This window comes from Salvelinus sp. IW2-2015, linkage group LG1 (genome assembly GCF_002910315.2).
Source record: "Salvelinus sp. IW2-2015 linkage group LG1, ASM291031v2, whole genome shotgun sequence".
NCBI classification, from domain to species: Eukaryota; Metazoa; Chordata; class Actinopteri; order Salmoniformes; family Salmonidae; genus Salvelinus; species Salvelinus sp. IW2-2015.
In genome coordinates, this window is record NC_036838.1 from 54,042,221 (window position 1) to 54,062,184 (window position 19,964).

A 19,964-nucleotide genomic window follows, 5' to 3' on the forward strand; every position below is an offset into this window, starting at 1 on the left:
TTTGATTGCCGGGTGAAGTAGTGACTGAGTAGTACCGAGAAAGAGTTTAGGGCGGCCAAAGGGGAAGTGGCTTCTAAATGAAATATACATCGGGAACAGACAGTAGTGAAAATTGATTATTGAGATTGTCAGTTTGCAGCAGGGATCTGTGTCCCGTCATCAGCAGGGAGTGGTGTGATTTTTTTACCCCCCCCCCCCCGGTTGGTCCAGGTTGTTGAAAAAGCTTACTGGCCAGCCTGGTTACGTTTGGAAAGGGTTGCTCCTCTGAAAGCTAGCTAGTTTGTAAACTAGCTGTTCGTTGATGCGTGGATTGGAGGAATAACTACACCGTTACATTTTCCAGTCAATGCTAAATAAACACAAGCCAACGCCAACTGAGAAAAAGGTAGGACGGTCACGGTGCAATGTCGCACATTTGGAAAGCAATAAAATGATTGTGTAATTGTTGGCCGATTTGGTAACGTTGGATTAGCTAGTTTACGTTACTGTCCGGGGTGGGGTAACGTTGGCATAGACAACTTTAACTACTTTCCAGCTGCTGCAGACTAGTTCTAATGTTAGATAACTAACTCGGCTGGCTATATCGATCCTAATTTCAGCATGTATATTGAAATACTCGTATGTATTGTCAACGTACCTACGGTAACTACCTAGCTATATTTCCTGCCTGATTTTGCAAGGGACGGGTTGGACCTTGTCCAATTCATGAGAAGTGGACAGCAAACACTTTCTTGGACAAGTCATTAACCAACTAACGTTAGCTAGCTAATTTGGTTAGGTACCGAACTAGCCGAGGTAGACCGCTGCGTTTAGTTAGCTACAGCAATGTTGTCCAGCTAGCTTAATTTTTCCATAAAAATATTAACCGTGCCTCAATACCCCTTTAATTTAAACTGCATTCAAAACAACCATATTTAACTTGTTTATTAAAAGCGGACTTGTTAGCTGGGTAGCTAACATCTTTGAGATGGACGACTGTGGCCTAAAATGCAAGTGATAACTAGCTAACGTTAGTTATRTGACTTGTCCATTGCTAGTCATTTATCTTGGGCACTATTCATAATTGGATGTGTTTAAAATAAGTTGGGGCATTGTTAGATATGCCGTTTTGGTACTCAAGTATGACCACTTTTGCCAATCTACAACCCAGATAGCTAACGTAGTTATAAATTCAGTTAACGTTAGCTAGTTAACTAGATGTCTGTTAAACACTCACGTTAGCTAGTTTGCTAACTAAAGTTAGCTGGATTGATGTTAAAAAGCACAAACGTTAGCTAACTGCTAGCTGGTAAATAAACAATTTGTACCATTTAAATATCCCCCACTTTAACGGTAGCACAATTGCTTTACTTGGCTCTTGTGGTTTACATCAAATTAAACGGCTACTGATGGCTTTAACGACATGGCTACTTCTAGTTAAGTAGGTAATTAATTGGATTTTCTTCGCCAACACTAGCCAGCCAACTCCTTAGCTAGTTGCTGGAGTAATTTAGCACACGCCTAGCACGGGGGCGAAACGATAGGAATGCTGGATCAGTGTGTTATATTCCCTTTGGGTGGGTGGGTCTTTTCTGTTTGTCTGCCCCCTCTTTCTGATAATCCCCGACGTCCGTTGTCGGAGAGTGAAGTTGGGCTGCTGTCTAGTAGCTAGAATTGAGGTCACTGCTATTGAGCAGGGTTATGTGGTTAGAAATCGTTGAGACATACATTCTGATAATGTAAATTGAGATATAACTACATCTCGGCCTTTTCGCATGTTGTATTAAATACTGGGATTGCACATTATTTTCACACGTGACATAGCATGAAAGTAAATCTATCTACGTGTCTAGTTAGCTTCGCTTCTTCAACCCTAGTAGCTAGGCCTATAAACAGCGGCCGCGAACAAGATGGCGTTTCCTGCCTCAGTCTCATGTTTCCATCGATGCAAGACATTAATTAGCATGCCATCGGTTGAGGCTTCTTAGGTGGTCAGTGTAACTGTTTTGGTAGTGGTAGCTACCATAACCTTTACATCATCTTTCAAGCCAGCTATTTTGTTTTTCTATGTAAATGACAGACATCTGGAAGAGATGAGCGGGGGAGTTCTTGCATTTGCAGCATTGTATCTACAATGAGCTTGAATTGTTCAAACAAATATTGTAGCCACATCTGAATCCCAACGGAGAGTGATTCATCAGTTTATTTGCAGGTGACATTCAAATTGGATGCAAATAGTGCTAATAGGATGCAAGCAAATTATTTGTACCACTATATTTGAGCACAACAACGTTTCCCGCTGCAGTCAAATTACATCAGGACAGGAGCGTTTCAAGCTTAATATCCAACCTGGTCTCAGCATGTTGTATCATTCTGTACGTAAATCAGAGACACTCATTTAATATATGTTATGTTTCGTACGGTATGTATAATTTGTGGATGTCCCTCACCCATTTCATATATGTTACAAGTTACAGTTAATATATGCTACGAATTTGCAAGAAGTAATAGGTGGCTAACGTTAGCTAGGCGTTAAGTTTAGAAGTTACGGGAAGGGTTAACTACGTAGTAGTCGCCAATGTCTTTAAGGCTACTTGTAAGCATGTTGTCGTAGAGACTAATCAGACATGCTTTTTTCAGAGTGGGAAACTGATTTCCGACTACGGTGTGAGCTCTTGCCAGCTGTTTTCCTGTTAGTGGGCATAGATTGGATTAAATATTTACTGTCTGTGGATTTGAGCTTTTAGGATTACAGGCTTGGTCAGTGATAGTGCTGGTTATGGTCTTTTCTATGATCCAGCTTTAGCCATATGACATTTGTTGCACTGATATTGCTCTCCGCTACACTTCTTTTGTATGGCCATTGGTAGGGCTGTGGTGGTCATGACATTTTGTCAGCCAGGTATTGTCATGCAAAAGACTGCCGGTCTCATGGTAATTTATCGTTAATTAACATAAATACGTTGAGCAAGCCACTATTGCGCGCCTTTGAAACATCTACAAGTCTAATGATCAGTTGAATTTACATCATCATAAACCAATGTATTTATTTTAGGCAGGTCTAAACAAACATGATGTGAAGAAAATGTATTTCAGAAGAGAATGAGTTGGCCTACAGTTTCTGGCAGTGTGCCATGCATAGGCTTGTTTATTTAGCAGACAAGATATTCTTAAGTCCTGTGCCATTATTTTATAGTAAGACTAATATAATTGAACTTGGATATTTTCCCATTCAGAAGCATATTGAGTGTAAAAGTGATCATTTTTAAACAGGTCCTACACGCTAGATTTAGAGTAATTTGACAACTTTAGTTGTGAATAATAAACATTTAGGATACCTTGAATATCAAAAGATGTATGGGCTGCATGATGCAACTATAGGCTATTGATGATTTGAGAAAGTCTCAAAAAAAAGCTTGTGCTCTGTTTCTTGCCTCAGGCTGCAAACGCTGTTCTCTCGTCAAGTGATTATACTTTAACCCATCAAACTATTCTCAATTGAATCTTGTCTTTACTAATATTACTAGAATTGCACATTATCAAATGTGCAGGAACAGGGGCAGGAGAAAAAGATGTCATCCGTATGTACTCGAATAGCGAATGTAGGACACTTTCTGCTGTTTTGTTTTTCACTCATGTTGGATAGGCTATTCTGGTTATTTCATTCCACACATCAACCGCTGTTTGAGGAGCATGCAGGATCTCTCCGCAGCACAGGTGATATTTCTTCCAAACTCTGTACCGTGGGGTCTCCAACCCTGTTCCTGCAGCTACACAGTGCTTAATTTAGGAAACCAAGTGAAATCTGTTTGGGATCATTGATAGTAATACGTTTTCACAATGAAACATATTTCATTAAACTGTTGATAGCCCCTCTCTCTGCGTGCTTGAAAGGTATGCAGGGAGGAGATGGAAATGCACGGTGGCGAGATATTCCATATTCTGTACCTAAAGGTAATGTCAACCTATTAATTATGAAAAGATAAAAATGCCCTATTACCAGGCTATTTAAAACCAAATACAAAGTCACTAATTGTAGGCCAACTCAGAATTGGTTTAATTTATGCAAGATCAATTATGTACCAAAGTTTTAAAAATAAATACAATTCTGCCGTGCATAATATGCGGTAGACTATGCTACACGCACAATCGTTTTTAAATCTTTTTTCTTTTTTTCAAGCTTGGGTTCGTTTGTGTGTGTGTACATACATACATACATACATACATTAGGGATGCAAAATATATCGGTAAGCATATCGAAATCGGATGATATTAGCTAAAAATGTCAGCATCGGGTCTATGTATAACGCCAATGTCAAAGCTGACGTGCATACCTGTAACATAGGTAGATGACGTAATAATGCCACAAAATACAGAGCTACACGTGCAACACAGCATTCCTAACCTAGCCCACAATGTCTGCTGTGTGGATCTGTTTTTAAGTTTCAAAGGAAGATAACAAAAAGGTCATATGCAACGTTTGTGCTGCTATTATTTCCAGAGGGGAGAAAGTGAAATCTTTCAAAACCACAAACCTAATTGCTGATTTGATAATGCGTCATCCCCAGATGTTCAGTGACTACTTAGAACAAATCCAGAAAAAAACGAAGTGCGCACTTCCAACAAATAAACAAGTTCAAGTCGAGCAGTCATTTGAAATAGAATTTCAGCGAGACAACTCAAAGGCGAAATTCCATTATCTTGGCGTTAATGGATTAATTGCCCTTGACAATCAACCATTCTCTGTCGTGGATGATGTTGGCTTTTGCCGACTGGTCGAGCCCCGGTACACACTACCAAGTAAGTGCTTTTTTTCAGATGTTGCCCTACCAGAGTTACACAGTATTGTTGAAACGCACATTCGTGAGCTACTTGCTATGGGCGTCACTGAGATTAGCTTCATGACTGACATTTGGACCAGCGATGTCAGACCCATGAGCATGCTAAGTCTTACAGCACAGTGGGTCAACAAGGATTTCGTACTGAGGAAAGCCGTATTGCAAGCTCAAGAATGTGCTGGTTCTCATACCACTACAGCCATTTCAATGGCATTTGAGAACATGTTTGAAACTTGGAAAATCCCCAAGAACGTGTTAATGCACGTAACATGACAAAGGCTTTGGAAGAATGCGGAATCGCCAGCAACTGGCTCTGAATTAAGGTGTTTTGGCCCAACGCAGCATATCTGACACAGTGGAAACAGGTAGGAAGATAGTTGTTCATTTTAAACACTCGCAGCTAGCATACATCCGCCTGCAAGCAGTACAGGAGCAGCTTGGAGTGAAAATGAAAAGGCTTAAGTAAGATGTTTCCACCAGATGGAACAGTACTTTTTACATGGAGAGCCTGCTGGAACAAAAACGAGTGCTTGGCGTGTACGCAGCCGACTGAGTTACCTGCAACAATCAGTACAAACCAGTGGACTTTCATTGACATGAACACACTCCTAGCTCCATTCAAACAACTGACTCGCGAAATAAGCTCATCAACTGCGTCTGCAGCAGACGTGATACCCTCTCATGGCATTGAAACGCCTGCTCAACAAAACTGCCAACACAGACCGTGGGGTTAAAACTTGCAAACGTACTCTATTAGAGGCTGTGAACAAGTGATTCTGTGGCATTCTCTCTGAGCCTCTACTATGTCGCCACCATGCTCGATGCTAGGTACAAGGACCGCTTCGATGGAGACACGAAACGGGGTTTGTGAAATGTTAGACACAGCTGGACAAGATGGAAATGGACACAGTGACAGTGCGCACAGAGGAAGAGGACCCACGACAGAAGAGGCCACAGACAGACAGCTGGAACTTCACTGCTTGACATGTATGCTGAAATCCTGGTTGAGAATGAAACGACTAAACAAATGAACAACGAAACAGCACAGCAAGTAAGTGAATAGGTTTTGATTATGTTTTACTTGTAATGGGGACATGTAGATGCCAACAAAAGAATAACTTTTTGGTCAGTGTGTGTCTCCATTAGAGAGAGACGCTTTGTATTGTCATTTTCTGTTACTACATCGGCCAACATTAGCCAATGTTGATCTATTCCTAATGATCCTTTGGAATGCAAGAATAATGCAATATGTTGTATTCAGAATCTTGGTGCTCCCTGTACTAGTATGGACAGTGAGTGCCTTTTCAGTGCATCTTCACACATTGTAGACAAAAAAGTAATTACTCTTGTGACAAAGCCGAGCAGGTCTTATTTGAAGAAAAACCTCCCCCAACTGTTAAAATTGTAAATGGGCAGTCATATTGTAACACAGCCATTTCGTCACTGAAAAAAAATTGACTAATACCAATGGCTTTTCTGTTTATTCATGGATGGTATAGGTCAAGATTTTAATTACATTTGAAACAAAGCAGTTTTATTTCTTAAATGAAAGATGAGATGTGTTGTAAATTTGCTCGCATTTTACTAGTCAAGTAAGTTGAGCACATTTTAAAAGTAAGTTGTGCAGTTTGACAGCCTAGAGACAGTAATTTTTTCACGCAGTTAAAGCTAAAATGATTAACTGCATTTTAGTTTCAACCAATATTTATTTCAAAGCATTTTTAAGTTTCTCCATACAGTCAAGATTGGATAGTAAGAAGGGACACTGACAACTTCACCACCTTTGTAATGCGGGGCAGCTAAAATATTTCTGTGAATATCTGTTGTGTGATAAAGTACATTCGTGGGTTTGTAATTTTTCTAATTTAAAAGTTATTAAACAATCTGTTCCTAACTGAACAAATAAACATGTGTCTTTGTTTCAACTGTTTAACTGTACTAGAATGCTTAATATATTTTCATTAGTGTTACCAGCCTCAGAAATTACAGCCCAAATAAATCTCAACATCAACTGTTCAGAGGAGAATGCGTGAATCAGGCCTTCACGGTCAAATTGCTGCAAAGAAACCACTACTAAAAGACACCAATAAGAAGAAGAGACTTGCTTGGGCCAAGAAATACGACCAATGCACATTAAACCGGTGGAAATCTGTCCTTTTGGTCTGAGTCCAAATTGAGATTTTTGGTTCCAACCGCGGTCTTTGTGAGACGCAGAGTAGGTGAACGGATGCTCTCCATATGTGTGGTTCCCACCGTGAAGCGAGGAGGTGGTGTGGTGTGGGGGTGTTTTGCTTGTGACACTGATTTATTTAGGGTTCTAGGCACACTTAACCAGCATGGCTACCACAGCATTCTGCAGCGATACGCCATCCCATCTGGATTGCACTTGAGACTGTCATTTGGTTTTCAACAGGACACTGAGACAAAACACATCTCCGGGCTGTGTAAGGGCTATTTGACCAAGAAGGAGAGTGATGGAGTGCTGCATCAGATGACCTGGCCTCCACAATCACCTGACCTCAACCCAATTGAGATGGTTTGGGATGAGTTGGACCGCAGAGTGAAGGAAAAGCAGCCAAGAAGTGCTCTGCGTATGTGGAACTCCTTCAATACTGTTGAAGAGAATGCTGGTTGAGAGAATGCCAAGAGTGTGCAAAGCTGTCATCAAGGCAAAGGGTGGCTACTTTGAAGAATTTCAATATAAAATATATTGATGTGTTAAACACTTTTTGGTTMCTACATGATTCCATGTGTTTTTTCATAGTTTTGATGTCTTAACTCTTATTCTACGATGTAGAAAATACAAAAAATAAAGAAACCCTTGAATGAGTAGGTGTCCAAACTTTTGACTGGTACTAATATATATATATATATATATATATATATGGGTGTGAATTATTCATCACCTTAGAGAGCACTGTCCATTTCTTTGCGTAAACTGTGAAACAACATCCACAACAACCATGTTTTCCACTCAGTTTCAACCGGTTGTTGAAATTCTTTCTTCAAATTGATCAGTGAGGTGAGTTTTAAAAAAGCGCATACTGTTTTGATAAGGTATGTAATTTTTGTGCATGAGAGGAGATTACCGTGACTCAATGGTCACTTAGAATTTCACTCATGACTGCCGGTGTGGCGATAATACAGTCACCGCAACAGCCCTAGCCATTAGTAGAGTATACATGATCGCAATTTTAGCTTCAAGACGCCGGCAATTTGGAAAACCAAACCATATCGTGTGCTGTAGTTTTAAAAACTCGATGGATGGTGCTTAAACAATGACTTTATATCTGAATTCTGCCATCTTTATGCACGTTTGCCATTTCTTCCATTTTTTGGGGGGGGTTGGAAAAGGCAATAGAAACATCTGAAATATGGAAACTGTATCAATGTAAAACTAAAATAATGCTGAACACTACTGAGAGAGATCCTGCTCTGAAAGGTGAATTTGTATGCCTGCATGGAAACAAAAACATTATGAAAACATTTATGTTGAGCAGCAGACTCCGGCTGCCCTCAAGAGACCTCAGAGCAGTCAGTAAGCCACACCTCCAGGCTATTTGCCACCACTCCCTGTTTATCATGCAGTCAGCTGATTCCGATCAGGCGCTTGGAGAAATGAGGGGCAGAGGAACTTCTTACAGTAAGGGATTATGGACAGACTCTGAGAGCATCTAGTTCACCCACATTGCAGAATTTGTTCTTTGTTTTCTTACCCTGAGGTCGTGTAGGGATGAACTGTGACTGAGTCCTATGTTTAGGTTTGAGCATCTTCTGAATTGTGCCTACATTGACTCCAAGTAACTTACAACCAAGACTCAAKATCAAACTCAATGAATTAGGTGTTTGAACAAATGCCAGTGCAGAATTTTTAGTTTAATTACATATTATCCTCTCCATGATTAACGTTGTCATTCTACGTCCCACATTCTGATGCCACAGTAATTAGTGTGTTATACTGAAGTCTAGTCCTAGTGTCTCCCTCCTGATTTTGTTACTCACTTTTCTCATGTTATAAGGTTAATTCAACAATTTTTTTCCCTCTGTCTTAAGGACGGATGTGGATGGGAAGTAYTCATGGTATTAACAGTGATATTTTTATCAGAGGACCTTGAGTGTGAGTTGCTCAGTTTAGAGAAGATCCTCAGTCTAGCACTCAAACACTTTGACCGTACAGAGTGAAATACGTGAAGTACGGTGATGGGGTTAGCTAGGAAGAAGAACTGGGGCTAAAACCAAAGGTTTTAATTATAATCCTTATGTTTCATTCATATCCAAATGTGCTAATCCAGTCTTCTGCGAATGTGAGGTCAAGGCTGTTTCCTGTATTACTGGTACCTTTCACAATGCTGGTGTGTGGATAATCTCTCAAATTTTCACAATAGAATGTTATCCTAGCAGTTAAGAGCGTAAGGCCAGTAATCGAAAGGTCTCTGGTTAGAATCCCCGAGCCAACTATGTAAAAAAAAAAAAAAAAAAACTCTCCCCTTGAGCAAGGCACGTAAGCCTAATTGCTCTGGATAAGAGCGTCTGTTAAATAAATCAAATGTGTTTTGAAAGTGACTTCTGTTTTCTCTGACCATGTTCGGTATTATTTGACTAATAGGAAGATCGGTGCTTTAGGCTGCTGTTTGGGCTAAATTATGTGTTTAGGTTGCCAAGTGTGATCAGATCAGCCTGTATCGCTATAAATGGTTTATTGATCACTTAGCACCGTTGGCTGATCTAGTGAGCATCAACCAGTGGATTGGGGTCAGCAGGATGACTGGCTGACTGGATGTCAGCAGGATGACTGTTTTTCAGATCATCTGGCCAGTCATGTCAACAGGATTTGTTAGGAGAGGCTAAATTAAGTGTGTCTCAGGATTATGACATTGAGGTGAGAAGATAGGACTGTGAGTCAGTAGCAGAGTTGTGTGAGGGCAGGAGAGGCGCTCTAATGTAGGATATGAGTGTATGGGCCTGCTCTACTGGCCAAGCCAACAGAAGTACTGTTCTGTAGGCTATGAGAGTGTAGGCCTGCACTAGCCAAAGCAACGTTGTCACAGCCTTCTTCTCCCCCTGATGCAATTTTTGTCGTTTAATGACTGCACAACGTTTCTCTGTGGAAGGAAAGTAGTTACTAGTTCCGAAAATCCGTTTTCTGGTTGAGAGAGTTCTTTGAACAGGACAATGTCCATCTATGCTAACGTGTCATTAGCCTATTTCTTTACTAAAGACTTGCACCTCGATCAGACTGACAGCGTCATTGCATGTTGGTACATTAGAAGTACATTCATTTCCAATGGAATTCTGCATTTGCCTTGCAGCATTGCGTTGCAGTGTGTTTTGTGTGGTGCATACATTGGATTTATCCAACGCATGCGTCAAATTGTATGTGTAAATTTGACAGAAATAGTAGAAAAGGGTGAATGTTTTGTTGCACAAATTTCCACTTAAATGTTGGATTACATACAGTGCATTCGGGAACGTAATCAATAGTATTTTTAAATAGTATTTTTCCCCACAATACCTCATAATGACAAAGCAGAAACCGGTTATACATTTTTACAAATGTATTAAAACTATAAACTTTACATTTTACATAAGTATTCAGACCATTTACTCAGTACTTTGTGCCTRGAGTCTTTACAGCCTACAAGCTTGGCATACCTGTATTTGGGTTGTTTCTCCCATTCTTCTCTACAGATCCTCTCAAGCTCAGTCAGGTTGTTTGGGGAGTGTCGCTGCACAGGTATTTTCAGGTCTCTCCAGAGATGTTCGTTCGGGTTCAAGTSCGGGCTCTGGCWGGGCCACTCAAGGACATTCAGAGACTTGTCCCGAAGCCATTCCTGCGTTGTCTTMGCTGTCTGCTTAGGGTCGTTGTGCTGTTGGAAGGTGAACCTTCGCCCCAGTCTGAGGAGGCAGATATTTTCGGTACCCTTCCCCAGGTCGGTGCCTCGACACAATTCTGCCTTGCAGCTCTATGGACAATCCCTTCGACCTCATGGCTTGGTTTTTTCTCTGTGCCTTTCCCAATCAWYTRCAATRYATTGYARWTATCACAGGTGGACTCCAGTCTAGTTTTAGAAAAGTCTCAATAATGATAAATGGGAACAGGCTGCATCTGAGCTCAAATTCAATTCTCATAGCAAAGGATCTGAATACCTATGTAAAATACTTTATTTTTTTCGGTTTTTATTTTTAATAAATTTGCAAACATTTCAAAACCTGTTTTGGGGTTGTCGTTATGGGTGGGGTATTGTGTGAGAGTAGATTGAGAATTGTTTTATTTAATCCATTATAGAATAAGGCTGTAATGTGGAAAAAGTCAAGGAGTCTAAATACTTTCCGAATGCACTGTACACAATGAGAAGTTTGACTGCAGAATCTATTACGCTGTATTGATGTAATGGCGCTGTCGTTCTGATCGAGGAGTTAGGCCTATCCTTGAATGACAGGTGAGTTTTATGTGTCGTATGTTTTGTTTTCTGGAACAAACAGCCTTTTGTAACAGAACATCTAGCTTTGTTTGTCTAAATTATGCCATTTCAATGCTTTCACAGCTCAACGAGGGGAAAACATGATCAGTTGGTTACATAATGTGTATGAGTGACAAGCAWTCTGGCAACAGATTTTCATGGGTTTCCATCGCATTTTGAWCTCTACTGATGGTTTTGGGAAAATTTTAAATTGCGTTATATTGAGAATGTGCCCACTCTGGTCTTGGCACGTGCGCTTTAGCTGGCAGGTACAGTGCGGGTAGGATAGCCTACATGATGAGATTATGGACAAAATAGATACATTTTTCAAAAGGCCGCCAAGCATTGATCATGTCTCCAGAATAAGACCCTCGATATTTGTTGGAAAGGAACATCATATACCGCATGCACTTTCAACACCCTGTGAAGTTCATAATTTATTTAATCTGTAGCCTAATAAAACTGCATTCTTTCCTGAGTCGTAGTGGGAGGACCATACCGTAGTGGGGCATGACTCCCAAGTTTACTTCGATTTGATGGTTATTATATCAATATTTGCGCATAAAGGCATTTCATCGCCATTTCTCATAATTCATTTTATCGACAATTAAGGATCCCGCCTTGACTACCTTAATTTTGTATTGTCGACATTTGGAATGTTTACCAACATTTGCTCCAGGCCTGTCGTAAATTAATATTTTTGCCGACGTACTTTATTCGCATTAAAGGTTGGCTGGAAACCTGATTACTGAGGCTCTTCTTTCTTCCTCTTTCAGATTAACGACTGTCCCAGCAGCTGGAGCGAGACAGACCTACTAGCAGGGCAAAATGAGTGAACTGGACCAGTTACGCCAGGAGGCTGAGCAGCTCAAAAACCAGATCAGAGTGAGTGTTTATCCCTCCATCTACCATCAATGGGCAGGAGCAATTGTTTAAAACCTAGAGAAATTGCGTATTTCAGAAATAATTGAATTGTCTCTGCGCTCATAATCAAGTCTCAACAGTGTCATAAAGCTACATAATRTTCTGACAGTGTTTGGTTGTTAAATTTGTGTGATGGTTTAATTGTCGTCTTACTTTTGCAGGATGCCAGGAAAGCATGTGCCGATGCCACGCTATCACAGGTAAAAGTTCAGTTTTGTTTTTGCGTCTTGTACTTTCGATTTTGTACAGCAGCTTCAAACAGAGGAAAATACAATATTTTTGGTTATGGAAAATATATTTAACAGCTGTTTATATGGTGCAATGATGCTTGTTTTGTCATAAACTGAAATTAGGCAAACTTACAATTTTAACAACCATAAAATTGCAGAGTGATTTCTGCATAGTACATCTTTAACTAGGGATATGCAAAACATTCAATGCAATCTGCTATTGATGGCTTTATGTAACTGTGTTTTGCAGATCACAGCCAATATTGATCCTGTCGGCCGTATTCAGATGCGCACAAGAAGAACACTGAGGGGGCATTTGGCTAAGATCTATGCCATGCATTGGGGCACTGATTCCAGGTAAACCCAAGTGTAATTTTTATAGTGTCTTTCACAAGCTAGGAGGGTAATTTCCATTTGGTCTATACTACAAACAAAAAAAACTTGCTTGCTTTTTGGAGTTTTTGCAATGACAAATAGTTGAATGATTCCAGTTGTCAAATGTAAAAGTTGGCATGGTATATAATTGTATCACCCTTGGCATGAATTGGTTATTATATGATTCCACATGATATAGTGGGAAATGTAAGTAGGTGTTATGACTAAGCATGCGTTGTTGCTAGATTGTCATTGCTTAGATTTGGCCCCAAGTTACAAGGCAAGGCAGTCTTAATAAATTACTTTTAGTTTGCTTTTCTATTCCATATTGAATTTTAGCTAGTTATAGTTAGATTTTTTTTAAATTGGTTAGAATTTCTTAAACGGGAACTGTAATTCCATGACCTTATGTTTCTGCTCTTTCTCACAGGCTCTTGGTCAGTGCTTCCCAAGATGGTAAACTCATAATTTGGGACAGCTATACCACTAACAAGGTCAGACTTCAGTAGCTCAACTTCCGTAGCTCTGTTTAGAGAACGACTAKAACGTTTCCATTGCAGTTATAGGCATTGCATTCTGTCCCTTCAAACATTCTACTTTAGTTTTTTTATTCACCTACACACCTGTAATAAGAGATCATTACTTCAGGTGTGCAAAGGTTTCATGTTTTTTATCCACCAACTCCTTGCAGGTCCATGCCATTCCCCTGCGTTCTTCCTGGGTCATGACCTGCTCATATGCACCTTCAGGAAACTACGTGGCCTGTGGAGGTCTGGACAACATCTGCTCTATTTACAACCTGAAGACACGTGAGGGGAATGTACGTGTGAGCCGGGAGCTCGCTGGACACACGGGTAGAGAGACTACATTTTCTGTTTGGCATGTTTTATTGTATTTGTTTTCTTATGAAATCTTTCACATTTTCTGCTACTTAAAACACACTATGGGAACATTTCTGGGTTTCAGATTTTTTTTTTGTAATGCACAAATTAAATCTAATTTCCAGGTTATCTGTCCTGCTGTCGCTTCGTTGATGACAACCAGATTATTACAAGCTCTGGAGACACCACCTGGTAAGTAAAGGAATTACTCAGTGTCTTGTAAGGATGCTGCTCAGTCTATTTCCAATACTACAACATTGTTCATTTTCCTAAAATGTATTAAATGTGAATTAAATTTGTATAGAAACTCATGCCTCTTGTTTTAACCAGATGTTGTTTTTACAGTGCCCTTTGGGATATTGAGACTGGCCAGCAGACAACCACATTTGCTGGTCACAGTGGTGATGTCATGAGCCTCTCATTGGCTCCTGACACTAGGCTATTTGTCTCAGGTGCTTGTGATGCCTCGGCCAAACTCTGGGATGTCAGAGAGGGCATGTGCAGACAGACCTTCACTGGGCATGAGTCTGACATCAATGCCATATGTGTAAGGGCATATTTAAAGATATCTATGCACACGTATTGCCTATTAGGGCATTTTACATTGATCAATCTTTATTTTAGGTTAAACAATTTGTACATTTGAAGAACAGTATTTAAAAGTACAAGAAACCCAGAGGATGACCCATCACTGTAAAAACACTTATTTCCAATGTGGTCCTCAAATGAAATATGAAATATAATCTCAATTTACACAATTCAGTTTGATTGAAAAAAATTGTCTTTGAGATACAAATTTTAATTAAAATATAGTCAGTTATTTGCTCAGTAAGTAATTGCTGTATAATCTGTGCTTTACAGTTCTTCCCCAATGGCAATGCCTTTTGTACGGGCTCTGACGACGCCACCTGCAGACTCTTCGATCTTCGTGCCGACCAGGAGCTGATGTGCTACTCGCATGACAACATCATTTGTGGCATCACCTCTGTTGCTTTCTCCAAGAGTGGCCGTCTCCTCCTAGCTGGATATGACGACTTCAACTGCAACGTGTGGGACACACTGAAGGCTGACCGTGCTGGTGAGTCACTGATAACACCCCAGAGACGTCTCGTCACACGGTATACCAAAACTTCTGTACTTTTTCGATACTACAACATGAAAACGGTTCGGTATTATAAGTTTTTATATAATTGGTTCTTAATGTCACGTACTGCATCAGCCAATGCCCCCTTTATAGCATGAGCCTCTTGCCTGGTCCAGTCAAGCTGGCCATACATTACACGATTTTAAACCGCAATAAAAAAAAATCTCCCCAATTTTGTTGTATCCAATTGGTAGTTAGTCTTGTCTCATCACTGCAACACCCATACGGACTTGGGAGAGGCGAAGGTTGAGAGCTGTGCATCCTCCGAAACCCAACCAAGCCGCACTGCTTCTTGACACAATGCCCACTTAACCCAGAAGCCAGACGCACCAATGTGTCGGAGGAAACACCGTACACTTGGCGACTGTGTCAGCGTGCACTAAGTCTGGCCTGCCACAGGAGTCGCTAGTGCGCGATGGGACAAGGACATCCCTGCCGGCCAAAACCTCCCCTAACTTGGACGACACTGGGCCAATTGTGTGCTGCCCCATGGGTCTCCCGGTCGCGGTCGGCTGCGACAGCCTGGACTCGAACCCAGAATCTCCAGTGGCACAGCTAGCACTGCAATGCAGTGCCTTAAACCACTGCGCCACTCGGGAAGCTTAAACTGCGATTTTGCAACGATTTCATATCTCGAATTTCTGGAATCGCAGGTCATTTGTATGCTCCGCTCAAGATGTTGTAGGTCGCATAATGTGAGCGGGTGAAAGAAGTGTGATTATAAGTCTTGCACTCTCCTGAGCTGCATCTTCTGTCCCGGTTTTATTTTTCTGACATGCCAGAATTTGGACTTGTGCAACTCGTCCTCTGTTGCTCGGCTCATTCTTGGCTACAGCCACAGCGTAGGGGGGTAAATGCCACGGCGCCACAACATATATAGAATACACAGGGCGGGGTCAAGATAAGTCTTAATGTGAGCACACCGGTAGCAGACTACAGGATGAAAAGATTATCCAGACAATTTGCATAATATGAGTTGTTCCACGATGTCAATATTTTTGTTGTCTAACGTATGCCTAGCTTTACTCAGTGCTAGCTAGCCTGTCCTGAGGAACCACTCCACTGTCTGGGAGGCTGGGCTGCATCATGTTAGCTCCCCACTCATGCTGCAACTGGGAGTCTGGGCTGCTATCAATCATGTAGCTCCCCACTTCATGCGCACTGGGAGTCTGGGCTGCATCATGTCAGCTCCCCACTCATGCTGCACTGGGAGTCTGGGCTGCATCATGTCAGCTCCCCACTCATGCTGCACAGAAGTTAACACACTTAAATAATGCCACACAGCATGTAGAAAGCTTTTCATTTTTAATTGAGTTGTAGACATTTTTACAAATATAATTCCAATTTGACATTGAGGTGTAGGATGAGACATTGACATTGTCACTGGCCTACACCTCAATCTCAATTTAGTCCATTTTAAATTCAGGTTGTAACACAACTTTTGGAAAAAGTCAAGGGGTGTGAATATTTTCTGAAGGCACTAATACTCAAATGGAAGAGAATCAGATTGTCACTCCCTGAAATCAGCCAAAACAAGCTTAACTCAATGCACGTACACACTCCTATTGAAAATGCATTCACCGGTATTGTGAATACGTCTAGGCTACATCTTGATTTACCAAGTTTATCAATAGAGATTCACCATTCAAATAAATGACTACCGTTATGTAGTTACTGGTAAAAACAAAGTCAAATTGATTGTATAATTGATACATTCATTAATGCATACATGGCTGTCCCTGAAAAATGTTGACAAACAAAATGTCTAATTGAATATTGAACTCAAGACACCTTCTCTTTAGTATAGTGGTGTGTGTCCCTGCTTGTCACGCGGGAGACCGGGGTTCAATTCCCTAACGGGGAGGAAGGAATAGGCCATCATTGTAAATAAGAATTTGTTCTTAACTGACTTGCCTAGTTAAATAAATATGCCCAATTGAACAGAGCAGTAGCTGCGTTTGTCTCCAAGTGCCATCCTGTGACTTTGGCTAATGTGCCTTTTTTTGTTGTCTTGGTATTGAGTATCGTGATACTAAACCTGGAAGCTATCTGTATTAAAGTCKAAATTCTGGTATCGTGACAACACTATTGCACACCAAGCATGTTTCTAAGTTTTATATTGTACACGTATTAGTCAAATGCAACCTGTCCTGGAAATGTGAAATTCAAAATAACTCCCAACAAATGTTTCAAGCTCATTTTAACTTATTTATAATGTCAGCTAAATTAAATTGCATCATTCCCAGCACAGTCCTGAGACTAATATTATGGTTCTGTTTTAGGTGTGTTGGCTGGACATGACAACCGTGTTAGCTGCCTGGGAGTCACCGACGATGGCATGGCAGTTGCAACAGGATCCTGGGACAGTTTTCTCAAGATTTGGAATTGAAACCTGAAGGTGCTTTGCCCTTTTTGTATTGCTGTAAAGCTAAGCCTTTTTAGCTACTTCTGGAACAACAGCTGTATACAGTGTGTTCATTGTTCAGTATAAGTGAACCCCGACTCATTCTTACTTTTTCTTCTTCAGATGTCATTTTGAACTCCAAAGTTGACTGGAAGACCATTACAACAACTTGAGAATGTTAAATTTCATAGCATCTTCTTCAACACCGTTTTAAACTGACTTGGACACCACAAACTAAGGGAAACCAATGCCTTTCCTACACAAGAAGAGCACAATTGTTTGTCACCTAGTTAAAAAGAAGATTTCCTGTGGTATCAAATCAAAAACTTGTGCATTCCTTCTTGGACCCTTTTATGTTACCTTGAATGAGAAAACACTATCATCCCATGCAAATGTATGTCTTGAAAGCAAATGTTTGAGCATAATTGTACAAATTATTTAACTTTCTTTTTTTAAAGAATTCTATTCTCTGGTTTTTGTTTTATTCAGTTGCTTTCGTTTGTCAGGTTTTCTTTTAAAATAAAGCTTGTCATATTAATCCAATTTAATCATGTAAGAAAGATGAGACAAAATAAAACATGCAGAAAGCATGAAAGTAAAATATTCACCAGATTACAGGAGCTGCGTTCAGAAAACGTCAATGATGTATTTATATGCTAGCTATTTTTGTTTCATCACAGCTTTTTTTGCACAAAAATAAAATGTGCTTGAACTAATACTGTGTTAACTAAGCAAATGCTATAAATTGTGATGAATGCTAATTTCAATACAAAAGGAGTTCATGAGTAATTTAATTTCAGTTAACCCCTTAACTCTGTCTTATTTGGGTGGGGTAGGGAATAGGGTTTTAGGGTGGGTTTTGTGATTGCTGGGGCTGGATTTAGTTTAATAGATGGGGATTTTTTTTAAAGTGTCCACTTAGTGAAAGACCGCCTGACTAACAGACACCTTTCCTGTGCTTGAAACGGCAGTTGCTATTCTGTGAATGAAATGTACAAATCAATGTCTGAAAATAATTATCTGAAATTTTACAGTTTGTTTTGTCTGCCATGGGTTAATTTAAGCGTGCATGCTGTAGAATTGCTTTCCACGATGCAAAGATCCAAGTCCATCTGTCTTGTTCATAAGGTGTAACCTGTTAACTATTTTATTTTGGCTACACACTGCATATGTACTTACACTGGCAAAGCTATGCACCAGAGTAATTGAAAGTGAAGAATGGATTTCATATTGACTGCAGACTCCATGTGAAATATCGTACCAGTTCTAATGCCAATTTTTTAAATAATTCATAGTAGAATGATTGTGTGAACCTTGTTTTTGATTAACCTCCTTTAAATGTTCACACCCAATGGAACAAACATGTTCTTCGATGTATGCCCATACTTAAACATTTTGTCATTTGTTTTCTTGGTCTTAAGTCATAACATCTGAATGGCAGAAATAAAAATTCTCCACTGTACAGAAGCACTTTCTTTAATAGTTGACATTTTTCACTTTCTGTGATGTACAATACATGTGATGTATTTGTGTGTGGCCACAAGTAAAAATGAATTGCAATTCAATTGAGATGGATTTCCTTTTCTCCTTCCATTGATAAGATGGAGCTCTGCACCCTTTTCACATTTTTGTATTTTATTTCAATCTTTTGTCCTGCGTGTACACAGGCAGTCCAATTCTGATCTTTTGCCCAATTATTGACACGTGCTGATCTGATTGGTCAGAAGTCCAAGTGGGGGAAAAAGAACAGAATTGGGCTGCCTGTGTAAACAGCCTTGGTGTTCCACAGTGAGCTGGATCAAGATACTGTACTAAAATGTACTGTTATTGAAAATGTAATAAAAAGCCGTTTGAGATGTCTTGTTCTTAACCTATTCTCATGCCACTTGTCAAATGTTTTCTAGCTCATATGTAGATTAACTATATTGCCTGTGCAAATAATGAAAGGAACCCACACCAAACATTCACATTCCAACAATGCAAAGTAAAAGCGCAATCGGCTACTTAAAATGTTTGTACGTGACCCTGATGGTTGGTTGTTTTTGTCTTGGCGAACTGAGGGGTTTTAATGAATAGTTGCCTCCTGTGTTTGTTTTGGATTCATGTTACGCGACCCCAGCCGTTTAAGCCCATTATAAATATCTCTTGGGGTTGTGGCTTGCGCATTGTGGTCGSGCAATCTTGGTTCTAATTCCTGTTGGTGCAATGCTCCCGCTGTTCGCTACAGTGCATTGGGTTGTCAGAAGTGGGACGTCCAGGGTGGCTTGTAGACATTACTAGCGCCCCAAGTGTGTACAGTGTAATTTCAACAAACGAGCCATTTGAGGTGCTTTCTTCCCTCCCGTGATGCATGTTGCTATGGCTAACAACAACATGGAGAGCGGGCCAGCAGCCTGGAATTCCTATCCGGAATGTTGGTGACGCTTGTTCCCTGATCTTGTCTAGATGGGATACAGCTTTTGTGAAATTGACGTCAATTATACTTTTTTGGTATTATAACTAACCTTTACCCTTTCTCCTAATTCTCCTAACCTGCTGCCACGAACATTTAATTTGACAAAAGCTGTATCCCTTCTAGACAAAACGTTCATTGGTCTCCAGTTGTCACAGGAAGTCATGAAGGGGGAAAATGGGTTCATCCAATCTTAACATAGGGGGGACGCCACAGTAGTCATCGAGTATGGATCTCAGGTGGGTATAATCAGTTTACCCAAGGTTAATTTTTTTT

At 40.3% G+C, this 19,964-nt stretch overlaps 1 protein-coding gene across 1 annotated transcript; it reads left to right on the forward strand.

Moving 5' to 3' along the window:
* Positions 1-19: 19 nt before the first annotated feature.
* Positions 20-18,100, forward strand: LOC111970148 (guanine nucleotide-binding protein G(I)/G(S)/G(T) subunit beta-1). Its single transcript, XM_023996688.2, has 11 exons — positions 20-385; positions 12,055-12,163; positions 12,364-12,402; positions 12,683-12,789; positions 13,238-13,301; positions 13,499-13,661; positions 13,814-13,880; positions 14,034-14,235; positions 14,550-14,766; positions 17,115-17,230; positions 17,360-18,100. Exons 2-10 carry the CDS (start codon positions 12,107-12,109, stop codon positions 17,219-17,221), a joined length of 1,023 nt encoding a protein of 340 aa, XP_023852456.1. The 5' UTR covers positions 20-385; positions 12,055-12,106; the 3' UTR covers positions 17,222-17,230; positions 17,360-18,100.
* Positions 18,101-19,964: the final 1,864 nt, after the last annotated feature.